The sequence below is a fragment of the Pochonia chlamydosporia genome, chromosome 2 (assembly GCF_001653235.2).
Source record: "Pochonia chlamydosporia 170 chromosome 2, whole genome shotgun sequence".
Lineage (NCBI taxonomy): Eukaryota > Fungi > Ascomycota > Sordariomycetes > Hypocreales > Clavicipitaceae > Pochonia > Pochonia chlamydosporia.
In genome coordinates this window covers 4,140,499-4,153,875 of record NC_035791.1, presented here as the reverse complement: position 1 = coordinate 4,153,875, position 13,377 = coordinate 4,140,499, and the positions used below count along the sequence as shown (strand labels likewise).

The window sequence follows — 13,377 nt, the reverse complement described above, 5'->3', positions numbered from 1 at the left end:
ATCGGTGTTGTTACAGGGGAATGAGGTTGGAATGTAGTTGGTAAGGTCGGGTTTATAACATCGCGATGGACCGAAGTGATCGGCGGGGTTTATGTGGGGGTTGCTGAGCTGCATAATATGATAAGATACCTAGGTAGGTACGTCGGGGTTGCGGCCCGATAGATTTATATATGCAGGTGATGTTTGCATTGAGGCTGATTTGATGAGGTTGTGAGATGGTAACTAGATACATGCTTGTATATCCAAACTGCCCTTGGCATTCTATCACAACTATAATGCTGGCCCTTCCCAGAACTCTCGTCGCAACTTCACAAACCAGGCTTGCTTGTGAGGGAAAGAAACTTGTTTCTCTTTCGAAAATCCAGCTGCGTCTAGATGTCGTAGGACCCTGTGGATGTTAGTTAGTTATCCATACGTCAGAAGCAAAGATGATACATACCTCTTGTTGTCGACCCTCGGCTCCAAACACACATTCATTGTTCTCAAATCCCCCGTGAAGCAGTAATGCACCAAGCTCGACAGCCAGAGCGCCACTCTCCCCCTCGACCACTCCTCCCCAATCATGATGTGAACGCCCCTATCCCAATCTTCAGCCTCGCTGCCGACGTGCCGGCCCAGTATATCCTCCTTCACCCAATATAGCTCGAAATAGCCAAAAGGAATGCCATCCCACAGACCAATCACAGGAAACGAGTGCTTTGAGCACAGCGCCGTCTCCAGGAAATCAGATGTGTAGTCGCCCCAGAATTCCTTCACGCGCGGGTTCTCAAACCACGACTGCAGGAGGTCCCTGTCACACACAGACGATAGTTGACTCTGCTCAGGGGGATTAGGGCCCTGTGGCCCGAGGTAGGGAACCGGTGAGTTGGAGCAGGATGCCACGCGGAACGACAGGTACTGCTGCATACTTTCGATGAAGCGAGTGTAGAATACTTCTCCCATTCTAGGTGGTTTTGGCCGCAGGGGGTGTCGAACACCATTCGTGTAAATGTATTGTAGGGGCGGCGGCGGATAATACGTCGGTAGGTGAGAGGAGGAGAAGTAGGGGCCGATGGGAAAATTCGGCGCTGCAACCACACTCGTTGGCATAGGAGCTCCAGGGACATCTGCGGCCAACTGTCCACCGCTGGGTGTTAGTGTTCCGCTGGGGGTTAAATTCGGCGTGTGTGAGTAGATTTGACGCAGTTCCAGGCGGCCGCAGTCCTCCTTGATGGGCGATCCGGGACGACTGCTGGCGGGAGATCCGGGCGCGGACGGATTTCGCACAGGATGCAGCGTGAATAGGAACAAGTGTCCCGGGATCTGCCAAAACATGCGCTTCGTAACAAACATGTTGGTCCATCCTTCACCACTGTCATCTACGCTTGTTCCCACAGCCGTGTCCTCAGAAGCAATCAGCCCCATCCTCTCCAGCTTGGGGATCAGGTTCCTCCCCCGAAGCACACCATCCCTCCTGATCCGTATCTTCCACTCGCCAATGGGTTTCGCACCAGCAGGAGTGCCCTTGGACGCAGCCGTCTGCACCTCATTCTGCGGCGGCGGCTGGTGAAAGTACCAATACAGCGTGATCCAGAGCATCATGGCGATTTCCCTCGTAGGACTAACCGCGGGTTTGAATTCAGCGTTCGACGGCAGAGAAATCGATGATATGAAGAGCGTGTCATTCTGCAGTGTAGGCGTGGTGAATGGCTTGGTGCGCCGCTTCGTTCGTGGATGCACATTTTCATCCTGGTCCGTCGGTGGGACATCTTTGGCGGGTTGTTTGTGCGCATCGTTGTTGTGGCCTTCGAATTCGACCTTGTCTTCTTCTGTGTGTAGCACCGTCATCCATCCTATCGGATATGGATGGAGGAGGTTATTGTGGTCGTGGCTGCGGAAGCCCATGCCCCCGAATACAGGCGTGACGGTGAATTTCTTGCCATCCGGCAGATGTAAGATCTGGGGCGTCATTTTGCGACGGGACGGCGGGTTTCATGAGTCCCTGGATATAACTGTGTGAGATTGAAAGCTGGGGAAGGGAAACGGTGAGTGAGGGATGAAATTGAGTTTCAAAGACGTTGCTTTTACTGGTATGAAGCGATGAGGTTGATGCGGGGCACTCAGTCAAGACAAGACCGGAAGGGCAAACAAGGTGGGGTGATTGACGATTGATCAAAGGGACAAGCCAACTCTGCTTTTCTCCTAGCCCATCGACAGATGACAATGGAAAATCCTGTTGCACGGCCGAGAAAGAAATGGATTGAAACAGTTCAGTAGTAAAGAGGAGAAGGTGACTTGTCTGCTCCGCCTTCAGTCCGAGCCGGTCGTAACATTCGGGTATGATTGCGGCTTGCGCCGAGACAAGCGCACTCATCGCCGGTCGAATCATCAGATGGGCGATTGGGATGTCATGACAAACACCAGAAAACGCATTGGTCGGCAGCTGATGGCTGGGATACCTTGTCGGCCATCGTGGCTCCGTCCGATATTGGTTCCCGGTGCGAGTGGAGATTCGGGTGGGTGGAAATTGGACACTCCCGCTTCTTCATAAATTAATGATCAAGTGTCAATCGGGTTGGGGCGCTAGACGCCGTTGTGAGGTCAGGCGATGAGAAAGGAAGTTGAATGCCAGATGTGACAACGTATGATGTTTAGCAGCTACGCTGGGGTGGCACAACTCTTGGCTGTCGTGTCACGTTGTTGTGGCGACTTTTGATTCCAAGCATACATTTGTATTCATCTTTGGATTTTAATATGGCTCAGTAAATTCTATTGTGACGCTGCTAATTTCGTATGCAATTAATCCTTGGACCGTTGTGAAGATTGCTCCGTAGATGACTTTGACGCCTCCTTGTTACGCTCTTTGTGATGCTCATGATCCTCCTCATCTTCATCCTCCTGCTCGCGCTTCCTTTCCTTATCCCCCTTCTCCTCTTCCAGCGCCTCTTTTACTTCCTCGCCCCCTAGGTCCTTCATCTCGTCCCACTCGACTCCGTATTCTGTAGCTGCAAATTTCACCTCTCTTCGCAGCCCGTTGGCATCATGGACCAGCTGATCCCATTTCGCTGGATCGAATCCCCGTTCCTGATACAGAGCGTTTTGTCTCCGTGACACCGTAACATTCATGGCCGCCTTGTAGCTCAAGTCCCGGCTGATGAATAAGAACCACAGATACCCGCCCATGATACTCGCAAGACCAGCCAGGTAAGTAATCGGCTCAACCAGATCCCAACCCATATCCGTGTGAAATGTCACATAGTAAACAATCCCCCACCAGCCTGCCAGCGCTGCAAAGCCTCCCTTTGCGAGTGCATGAGCACCCTTGTGTGCTAACAGATCGCACTCTCGCTTGACGCGTGCCATTTGATCAATCTCACGAGACATTTGCCGCAATCTCATTCGCATGTAGTATGTTCTATCCTTGAAGCTCGGCACGGCAACCCGCAGCTCCTCATCGTGTCCTTCAATGGTGACGGAAAATTCTCGACCTCGAGCCGCATCCCTGATAAAGTCGCCAATCTCGGTGCTTCCACTCCACCGAACCCAGTGAGTTTCGCCCTTGTTTGGTCCCTCGCGCCCGAGTCCAGAATAGGATGCGACATTTGAACGGTCAGACTCTTTGTTTCTGCTGCCTTTGTCGCCACCAGAGTAGTCTGCTTCGGCTCGGAAGATGATCTCAGGTAATTTCTCGCGGTCTTTGACTATGAGGGGCGGGATTTCGGCTTGAATTAGTCTCTCTAGGTATGAGAGCGGTTGTTGTGGGTGGACAAGGAGCGCTAGCGGTTCGACTGCCTCTTCTTTTGGTTCGTTCTTTATTGTTTCGTCTGAGTTTATGTATTCTTGTTCCGGATGGAATGGGATCGGAAGGATCAGCTTGAGCAGTCGGGTTGGAGTCGTAAGCAGTCGACCTGCAATGTTGTCAGCTTCCCCGGCTTAAAGATGAGGATTTTGGGTCTTCCTTCACCAACCTTTGGTTGCATCCCCTCCAGTAGGATCGGGTGAAGTCGACTTGGGCAATGCTCTGCTGCTCTCGCGATGCCAGGGTCTGTCATCTACCTTCCTTCTGGAGGCTGGGCGATTGTGCGACTGATGTCGGGTATCGTCGCTATCGGCAAGCTTTAGACTATGGGTTGTGAAGTGGCGGCCCAAAGTTACAGTTCTCGATGTTCTTGAAACCCCTGACCGGCATATTTGCAGGCCTCCAACGGTCACAGTGGCTGGCCGAGCGACGTTCAGAGCGGCGAGCGTTTTGCCGCGCAGAACATGGCTCATGGCGCCTGCGGAATCTGAGCTTGACGAAACGCTAAAATCAACGCGAAGGGATGGCCTAAAAGCTTGCGCAGAGGAATCAACTTTCGTTGAAAGTTTGCTGCAGGGGCAGACGTGATGGTCGCGTGCGTGCTCATAAAATAAAAAAAATACCTGGGGAAGTTGCGACTGCATGACCAGCCGGCGGTTGCATGACGTCAGTACATGCATGTGGGAATTGAGACCACCCATCACCACTAGTGCAGGTCCTGACTGTCCTGTGCCTTGGCACATGCTGATCAACGGCAGTTGAATTTCGATGACTCCATAAGTCTAGTTGAGCGAAGCTAATGGAGCAATCAATTGCCAGTTGCCATTTGAAAGCGTTGAGTTATGATCCAGTGGGACGTAACTAACACTAAGTCGTGGTGAGTTAAAGTTCAATATGCTTCAACGTTCAAATGTCAATTATATGCGGCGGTTCATGTAAGATTAGGCTTTGCCGACGATACAGACGATACATATGTACAGACAAAACAGTTAAATACAGCCAAAAAACAGTTGATACAAAACAAAGAAAAATAGCCTGTAAGGCAGGGAGACGATCCGCAATGTATCGCCTTAAATCCCAATATGCCCAGCTTGGCCTCCCGCTTGCTCCTCTCCCCCAACATTTTCACCCATCGATGAGGGGGACATCGGCTTCATCACTTGACCACCCGTTCGTATAAGACGCCTCAAAAATTCCCGTTCATATAATAGCCCCACTCATAAACATCGAAATCAGTTTCCCCTTCTCGTGGCGTGGGTTTAGAGTATTTGTCCTGGTACCAGTGGCCAAAGAATGTATCCTCGACCAAGGTGAAGTTGAGAAAACAGTAGATCGGGCGGCTGATGCCAATAGGCACAACGTAATGATAGTCGGTTTCATACTTGACGAAAGCAAGGTTAGGGTTTCGGGAGTGACTAACAGATGACAGCGTCAAACGAAGACAAGCGTTGAACGGGCCTGACTTCGCCTCCCCATTTCAACTGGCCATTGGTCCATGATGGCTTAACTTCTGCCATTGAAACGGTGGGAGGAACTTTCAGCTCTTAGACACTTGAATGCTGGTCTTGACTCTTTAGCATGTTCTGATACTTGTATACTTGGTCAATCATTGGCGACTATATGTAAGGAGGTTGAAGCTTAACGGGTATAACCGGCCATAATCGTCTGCAAAGCCTAACCTTACATGGGTCTGGTCGTTAACATTGAACCACAGAGCTTCAAAGTGTCAACTGATAACATTGAAGAGATCAAATTTACGTTGACGGTTGACCCCAACCTGACTCCACCAGTTCAATGTTGACTGACCACTTGCAGTTGACCCTTCGCTTTGGCCTTGGGCTGTGATGGCGGGGACCTGACCTGAAGGAAGCCCCGCACTAAGCCAAATGTGAGTGATGGCTCAAAAGCCCAATCTCTGTCTCAATCTCCATCTCCAATGCTCCCAATTATTTCTTCAGGGTCTAGCGGTGTAGGCCATCTTGACGGACCATTCTATTACTAGAGCGCAGTCCCCTCTACCTTCAAGAAGTTGTCAGTCGGCAGGGACAAATTGCTCCAACCGTCATTCCGTCTTCATCTCGACAATGGCAGACACCAAAGTCTATCGTGCGAGCACCACCGCTCCGGTGAACATCGCCGTCGTCAAGTAGGAAGCTCCTCTTTACCGCATTCTGCAATGCAATTGGAAACGATCCTGTGCTGACACCACTCCAACTAGGTACTGGGGAAAACGAGATGCGAAACTCAACCTCCCGACCAACAGCTCCCTCTCCGTTACCCTCTCCCAAGCCGATTTGCGAACCCTAACGACGGCATCCTGCTCCGCCTCCTATCCCGAGGGCGACAGCCTCATGCTCAATGGCGAAGCCTCAGACATCTCTGGTGCACGAACGCAAGCCTGCTTCCGCGAACTGCGAGCCCGTCGTGCTGCCCTCGAAACTGTGAACGCTTCTCTCCCCAAGCTGTCAACCATGCCTCTCAGGCTCGTTTCGGAGAACAACTTCCCCACGGCTGCTGGCCTAGCCTCCTCCGCCGCTGGCTTCGCCGCTTTGGTCCAGGCCATTGCCAACTTGTACGAGCTGCAGGACTCGCCGTCAGAGCTGTCCCTGATTGCTAGACAAGGTTCTGGATCGGCCTGCCGCAGTCTGTTCGGCGGCTACGTTGCTTGGCGAATGGGCGACAAGGAGGATGGAAGCGACTCCATGGCCGATTTGGTCGCCCCGGCTTCACACTGGCCCAACATGCGCGCCCTGATTCTTGTTGCCAGCGCCGCTAAGAAAGGAGTGTCGTCCACCTCTGGCATGCAGCAAACAGTCGCCACCTCAGGCCTGTTCCAACAGAGAATCACCAAAGTTGTCCCAGCCAACATGGATCTCATGGAGGAGGCCATCAAGAACAAGGACTTTGCCAAGTTTGCTGAAGTTACCATGCGGGACTCCAACTCGTTCCACGCCTGCTGCGCCGATACATACCCCCCGATCTTCTACATGAATGACGTTTCCCGTGCGGCTATCCGGGCGGTGGAGGCGATCAATGCCAAGGCTGGGAAGAGCATTGCTGCGTATACTTTTGATGCTGGGCCAAACTGCGTTGTTTACTACCTGGAAGAGGAGGCGCCTACTGTGCTGGGTGCTTTTGCCGGTGTTCTGAACGGTGTGTCAGGATGGAAAGACGGCAGCGCTGATGTCAAGTCTAGCGTTAAGTTGGACGATGGCCTTGCCGCCACTTTGAAGGAGGGAGTTAGTAGGGTCATTATGACTGGTGTTGGTGAGGGCCCATTGAAGACGGAGGAGTATTTGGTGAGTGAGGATGGACAGCCTGTGAAGAGGTAATGGGATGAATGCTACATTGGAAATGAAAGTAATGCTGCTGCAAACTAGAAGTCAGCTACCTACATACTAAGTAAGCTATTATACATCAGTAGAAAAGCTCATAGTAAATACACAAGCTATACATGTATTTAAATACATGATAACTTGCAAGAATTAATAAATCGACTCACTCAATGAGAAACATAACGCCGTGCATCCATGTTCACTGGCTGTCGTCGTCAGCAAAGTCACCACCAGATGGCGCAGCTGGCGGAGGCAGCTTGACAGCTGCAAGGTACAAGTTGACAGACAAGGCATGGTTCACAACAACGTGTCATGAGCGCACAAATCCATGCCCACACCATTGTTCATCACATCATCAAAACTGGTGTTTTTCTCTTTCCTAAATTCAATTTTGTTACCTTGTGCGGCGTGCGGCCACCACTCGTTCACATGTGACATGTTTTGATATAAAGCTACTCGTCAAGCCAACCACCATTCGCAACTTGGCACCATCAGCATCTCAAGATGCAGCAAGCAGGAGGCCTCACGGCCGACCTAAAGGACCAGAAACACCCTGGCATTGCAGATTTGATCCAGCAAGGCGAAAATGTGGAAGTAGCCGAGCTCGACAAGTCTGGAAATGTTCAACGTCGATGGCTACACCGTCAGGACAACCAGGTAACTATTGCAAGTACCATCTCCATCAACTCACTCCCACTCCGTCAACCTCATCACTAACAATCACCACAACAGCTCGATCCCAAAAACCAACCAAAAGGCATATTTCACAGCTCTATCCGAGAATGGAAACGCGTCCTCTCAGATGCCTTTCTCCCCGTCGGATTCCCTCACTCCGTCTCCAGTGACTACCTCGCCTACCAAACCTACGACTCACTCCAGGCATTCTTCTCAACAATCACAGCCCTGCTGGCCAACCGCGCTCTCCTCCAAGGCCTGGGCGTAGGCGACGCCGGCTCCTCCGCCACGTTCGCCATGCTCATCACCATCTTCAAAGACGCGACGTCTCGCATCGCCACCATCGTGTTCGCGCACCGCTTCGGCCTGCGCATCGAGCCGGACGCCAAGAAATTCCGCTTCCTCGCTGATATTTTCAACGACTCAGCTTTCTTTCTTGAGCTGTACAGCCCTTACTTTGGGGACTATGGCAAGATCCTCGCCCTTTCGGTTGGCCAGGCGCTGAGGGCGCTGTGTGGAGTGGCCGCTGGCGCGAGTAAAGCTGCTTTGAGCGTGCATTTTGCCAAGCATGATAATTTGGCGGAGTTGAATGCGAAGGAGGCTAGTCAGGAGACGGCCGTTGGACTGATCGGCCTTCTTGTCGGCACGCTTGTGGTAAAGGTGGTGGAGGACCATCGGAGTGTCGTTTATTTGATGGTGACTCTGGTGTTTGTGCATCTGTGGATGAACTATCTTGGCGTGAGGAGTGTTTGTATGACAACGCTTAATCGTCAACGGGCTACCATTTTGTTCCGGGAGTACATGAGGACGGGTAAGGTGCTTTCTCCGGAGGGGGTGGCAGCTAGTGAAAGCATTATCCTTTGGCGGCCCGTTGTGGATAATGAGAATGGCGAACTGGTTTGCAAGATTGAATTTGCGGAAAGTTACCAGAATGCTGTTGAGGGTTCTACTACGAGTAGTGTCAGGGTCGTGGATGGAGAAATGCACACTTCTTTTATTAGTGAGTCCCATGGCGGCCGTATGGGAAACATTAAGATTCTGCTTTGGTTTGGGTGCGAGCCTAGACATGCTGTTTTGGGGTGGTTCAAAGCCATGGAAGCCGCTTGGTCCATGGACAAGGAAAATTACAAGACCAAAGATACTTCAGCAAAGAGACATGCGGATGACAAGGAACTTTGGGGGGCTCTGGGCCAACTTGGTTGGGATTTGGACACGCAGGCGTTTGAGACGGCGGCACCGATTCGTCTGCGAGTTCAGTCGACCAGCCGAAAAGACCAGTGAAGGTGTGAATAATGGAAGGCTTGTACATATATCACGATGAATTCGCCAAAGCGCGACCACGATATCGGGTTGAGGAGGACTAAATGATCCAGACATCTTCTCCGAAGTAGGGAGTATATTATACATGAGCACACGCTCGTCTAGTCTACAAGCATAGGTAAATTCCGCAACGCCATGAATGGTATCATACAAATTCCCATCACCTTTTATACATACTGAACACAAATACCCCTCCCCGTAGCTCATCACGCCAACCCCGTCCACCGCATAGCTCGCATCCTCACGCCCTCCCAGGTATTCAACTTCGGCCGCACATCAAGATAAAAGCTCGGTCCAGCCTTATCCTTTGCCCCCGGTCGCCCAGCATAAAAGTCAATCACATAGTCGACGCGAGTACCACACCGATCAATAACCCAGTCGTGACGGTCAAAAGGGGCAGTGTATCCAAGGATTGTGTTGATGCGAGCCGTAGGCGTCATGCGTTCGTTCTTGTTCGCAAACGACTCGAGTTTAGGTCCGCCGCAGCTACTATCCCGTTAGTACGCAAAACCACGCATTTCTACGTAAAGCTTACGTCGACTTTGAGAGGTACGGAGCCTCCCACTTCTTGATCTCCTCCCATGCTCGCTCATTGACTGCATTGTGGATCGGTACAACGGTCTTCATGTCCGCTACTCGTGCGTCGTAACCCTTGCGCTTCATGGCATCGAAGAACATCTTCTCGGAGGGATAGACCCAATTCCCTGAGGCGTCGACGCCGGATTCGATTTCGGCATTGGGCGCGTTGGCTGATGCGCCGTGGTCGACGGGACAGGATTCGGGATTTGTGGCTGATCGAGGAATAGTTGAGATGACGCGGTTGGTGTCAAGGCCTTTGTTCAGGTTCGTTTCGGGAGCAGGCGTTGTTGATGGCGAGGATGACCAGGGGAGATATGAGGTGATTGTTTGCGACCATGATTTTGGCTGTGTTTGTGAGGTGTGGTCCACGGGACATTGGGATTGTGCTTTGGCGGCTTCGGCGGCGCGGGCTTGGGAGAGCCATGCGTCACGGGTTTTGTGGTCGACGGGACAGGCGTCTTTGTCTGTGGAAGACATTATGGAGGATGCTGTGGTGTGTTGAAGAATTTCGGGGTGCGTGGCTAGGCTGTGAACCGCATGTGGTGGTTGTTTGTCGTGAAGCTATCGCCAACGTGGGATCAAAATCAATCATCAGAAATTTAGTGCAATTGGCCCGAAGCATTGGATTGACATCAGGCCGCCGTTTTGCCGGCGCATATTTTTAGGCTCCATGCCGGCCGCTTTTAGTGGTTGGTCTGCCTGTAAATTGGGCTACGTTCATTGGCTACGGATTGATGAAATGGAAGAAGCGTCGAACGGTGACATCTCATCTAACGGCCTGCAAATCCGTGCATGTGCAGATAAATCAATCAACGCAATTTGAGTAAAAAGTCATTAAAGAATATTTCAGTTGAGAAAGATTCAACCGCATTACACGCCATGCCACAGAGTAAATGACATCATCTACTCGCTGAGCACCATTCTCAAAATGTCACTGTCGATCTCGATCAGGACCAAAACCTCCGATATTCTCCACGCAACACAAAAGGTGTGATATATGTTTCCCAAAGGCGATATCTGGTCCACTATGGCTGGAGAAGTTACCAAAGAGTGATATCATGCATGAAATCATCTCTAAACTCGTGACGTAGTGTGCAAAACTGGCCAGGAGTATAAAAGTTGCTGTGAACATTGTTCCAAAGCATTTTCTAAACAGTTTGAATCATTTTACTCAACGCTTTTACTGCACCGTTTCTCAAAATGACAGACTACGAAGCCATTTCAAAACAGGCCGAGGCCGACCTCAACACATATCAGTCCAAGACGGGCAACGCTCGTCCTCAGGGCCTCGACGACGCTGGCGTAAACTCGTTTGCCGAAAAGAAATTCGACTCAGCGCAAGTAGAGTACGGAGACGAGCTCAGCACAAATCGGGGGTTTAATAAGCGTATCCCACCTAGTGAGGGTGGTATTCTCGATGACCGTGGTCGGTAGGTCTTACAATGTTCCTCTCATCTTGTCAATTTCACTTACGCAGTCCAGTCAAACCAAGGGCGAACACTATGAAGGAAAAGGCGGCCCGCTAGATAAGCTTCAAGACTCTTATAATCGCCAACCAGGCCAAAATGACAACGATGTCGTTCCTGCGCGGGTGCCAAACGTTGAGGGACTCGGGGGCGTGAACGACATTGCCACGCAAGGAAAACAGGCGTCACAGGCGAATGTTGGAAAGAAGCCGCCCGGTCCTGGGGGTTCGCAGTTCAAGGGCGACAATTATTACACTCCTGAGAGTGTGCCGGATAGTATTTCGGCTGAGGGGTGGGTTGCGCCGGAGAGTGTGACGGAGAGTAGTAAGGAGACGGAGGGCTATTCTGAGCGATAGAGATGGACGGTGTTTAAAATGTTAAAATGATCAATGGAAATTATTGCATTTGATACGTTGTTTGATTGTGATGTTCAACATTCATGAAGTGAAGTGAAGTGAAGTGCATGTGAACTGTCAGCTCAGATCCTCGACAAGGGTCATTCCGCCACTCAGCAGCTTGTCGCGTGACGTCGCCCAACGACATGCGAACCACAATCCCGTGACATATATCTTCGAACATCAACTCAACAGCTTCGTCTGCAATGCCCGCAGTCATGCATACAACCTCACAATGACAGGCCGCAACACGCCGATATCCTCATCCGGGCTGCTCCCCATGCCCGGAACACCAGGCTCGTCCTGGGCAACGTATCAGTCCAGAATGGCCAACCTGCTCCAACACCAAGATACCAAAGTCCTAGTTGCATTCTGGCTATTCGGTGCGCTGCCATCATCCAATTAATACTTACACCTTTACCATGAAACTAACATGATTTGACCCGGCAGGCCTAATAAACAATGTCCTCTACGTAATCATCCTCTCCGCAGCCCAAGACCTCGTCGGCTCCTCCATCCCCAAAGGCGTCGTGCTCCTCGCCGACGTCATGCCCTCATTCTTCACGAAGCTCATAGCGCCGTACTTTATACACCGCGTTCCCTACCGAGTCAGAGTCCTCGTGTTCATTGCCTTATCAGCCGTCGGCATGCTCATGGTCGCGCTGACACCGCCTTCTAAATCTGTGTCAGTCAAGATGGCGGGCGTCGTGCTCGCCAGTCTTAGCAGCGGCGGCGGAGAACTGAGCTTTCTGGGTCTGTCGCACTACTACGGACATATCAGTATCGTGGGATGGGGTTCGGGGACGGGGGCAGCAGGGCTGGTGGGCGCAGGTCTGTACGTGGTGTTGACGGAGTGGTGGGGGTTTAGTGTGCGGGATAGCTTGTTGTTTTCGGCGTGCTTACCTGCCGTCATGTTTGTGAGCTTCTTTTTTGTGTTGCCGTTGGAGCCGTTGAGGGCGTCGTCGTTGCAGAAGGATTATGAGACGGTTCCGAGCCAGGATCTTGCTGAGGACGACGTGGAAGATATGCCGACCGGGCCAGCATCATCAGCGCTGTTGGCACCTGGTCCGTCGAATGTTCACACGGCTTATTCGATGGGTCATGCGGCTGCAAATTCCTTCGAGAACAACTTGAGGCGAGCCAAGTCGCTATTCGTTCCGTACATGGCACCACTTTTACTGGTATACATCGCAGAGTACACCATCAATCAAGGCGTCTCGCCGACGCTCCTCTTTCCCGTCAAAGAATCCCCATTCACAGAATTCCGCGGCTTCTATCCCTTCTACGGCTTCTTATACCAGCTCGGCGTCTTCATCTCTCGCTCGTCAACGCCCTTTTTCCGCATTCACCGGCTCTACATCCCGTCAGTACTGCAGGTCGGCAACATGCTGCTGCTGATATTGCAGAGCTTGTTCTACTTCATCCCCTCGGTGTACATTGTGTTTATCATCATATTCTGGGAAGGCTTGCTGGGAGGCGCAGTGTATGTGAACTGTTTCGCTGAGATTATGGAGAATATCCCCGACCATGAGCGGGAGTTCAGTCTGAGCGCTACGACTGTGAGCGACAGTGGGGGAATTTGCATTGCGGCGCTTGTGAGTATTTTGCTGGAGCCGAGTCTTTGTGCGTATCAGGTTGCGCATGGGAGGGGGTGGTGTCGACAGATTGAGGCGCAACAGGGTTGATGATGGCGTTTTGTATTAGCACTTTTGGGATTTTTATTGTTCCAGCTGGTCTTATAGATATAACTACAGTAATGAGCTTCAGCGTTTTCATTAGTTTCCTGGAATTTGTCTCATGGCACAATAGTTACTTGATATCCATTATGT

The 13,377-nt window shown here is 51.4% G+C and overlaps 7 protein-coding genes across 7 annotated transcripts; 4 read left to right on the top strand and 3 right to left on the bottom strand.

Annotated features, from left to right (window-relative positions):
• Positions 1 to 270: 270 nt before the first annotated feature.
• On the bottom strand, positions 271 to 1,950 carry VFPPC_13447 (siderophore biosynthesis protein; the record flags this gene model as incomplete). The annotated part of the gene is made up of 2 exons (XM_018291224.1): positions 271 to 388; positions 440 to 1,950. 2 exons carry the CDS (start codon positions 1,948 to 1,950, stop codon positions 271 to 273), a joined length of 1,629 nt encoding a protein of 542 aa, XP_018147485.1.
• Positions 1,951 to 2,778: 828 nt separating this feature from the next.
• VFPPC_03330 (siderophore biosynthesis protein) lies at positions 2,779 to 4,251 on the bottom strand (the record flags this gene model as incomplete). Its single annotated transcript, XM_018282846.1, has 2 exons — positions 2,779 to 3,887; positions 3,948 to 4,251. The coding sequence occupies 2 exons, from the start codon at positions 4,249 to 4,251 to the stop codon at positions 2,779 to 2,781; spliced, it is 1,413 nt and encodes a 470-aa protein (XP_018147484.1).
• Positions 4,252 to 5,862: 1,611 nt separating this feature from the next.
• Positions 5,863 to 7,110, top strand: VFPPC_13446 (diphosphomevalonate decarboxylase; the record flags this gene model as incomplete). Its single annotated transcript, XM_018291223.1, has 2 exons — positions 5,863 to 5,924; positions 5,997 to 7,110. The coding sequence occupies 2 exons, from the start codon at positions 5,863 to 5,865 to the stop codon at positions 7,108 to 7,110; spliced, it is 1,176 nt and encodes a 391-aa protein (XP_018147483.1).
• Positions 7,111 to 7,617: 507 nt separating this feature from the next.
• On the top strand, positions 7,618 to 9,069 carry VFPPC_03329 (hypothetical protein; the record flags this gene model as incomplete). The annotated part of the gene is made up of 2 exons (XM_018282845.1): positions 7,618 to 7,770; positions 7,846 to 9,069. The coding sequence occupies 2 exons, from the start codon at positions 7,618 to 7,620 to the stop codon at positions 9,067 to 9,069; spliced, it is 1,377 nt and encodes a 458-aa protein (XP_018147482.1).
• Positions 9,070 to 9,314: 245 nt separating this feature from the next.
• Positions 9,315 to 10,164, bottom strand: VFPPC_03328 (cytochrome C1 heme lyase; the record flags this gene model as incomplete). Its single annotated transcript, XM_018282844.1, has 2 exons — positions 9,315 to 9,594; positions 9,644 to 10,164. The coding sequence occupies 2 exons, from the start codon at positions 10,162 to 10,164 to the stop codon at positions 9,315 to 9,317; spliced, it is 801 nt and encodes a 266-aa protein (XP_018147481.1).
• Positions 10,165 to 11,104: 940 nt separating this feature from the next.
• VFPPC_17516 (hypothetical protein) lies at positions 11,105 to 11,509 on the top strand (the record flags this gene model as incomplete). The annotated part of the gene is made up of 1 exon (XM_022429217.1): positions 11,105 to 11,509. The coding sequence occupies one exon, from the start codon at positions 11,105 to 11,107 to the stop codon at positions 11,507 to 11,509; it is 405 nt and encodes a 134-aa protein (XP_022285756.1).
• Positions 11,510 to 11,783: 274 nt separating this feature from the next.
• Positions 11,784 to 13,233, top strand: VFPPC_13445 (CLN3 protein domain-containing protein; the record flags this gene model as incomplete). The annotated part of the gene is made up of 2 exons (XM_018291222.1): positions 11,784 to 11,931; positions 11,999 to 13,233. The coding sequence occupies 2 exons, from the start codon at positions 11,784 to 11,786 to the stop codon at positions 13,231 to 13,233; spliced, it is 1,383 nt and encodes a 460-aa protein (XP_018147480.1).
• Positions 13,234 to 13,377: the final 144 nt, after the last annotated feature.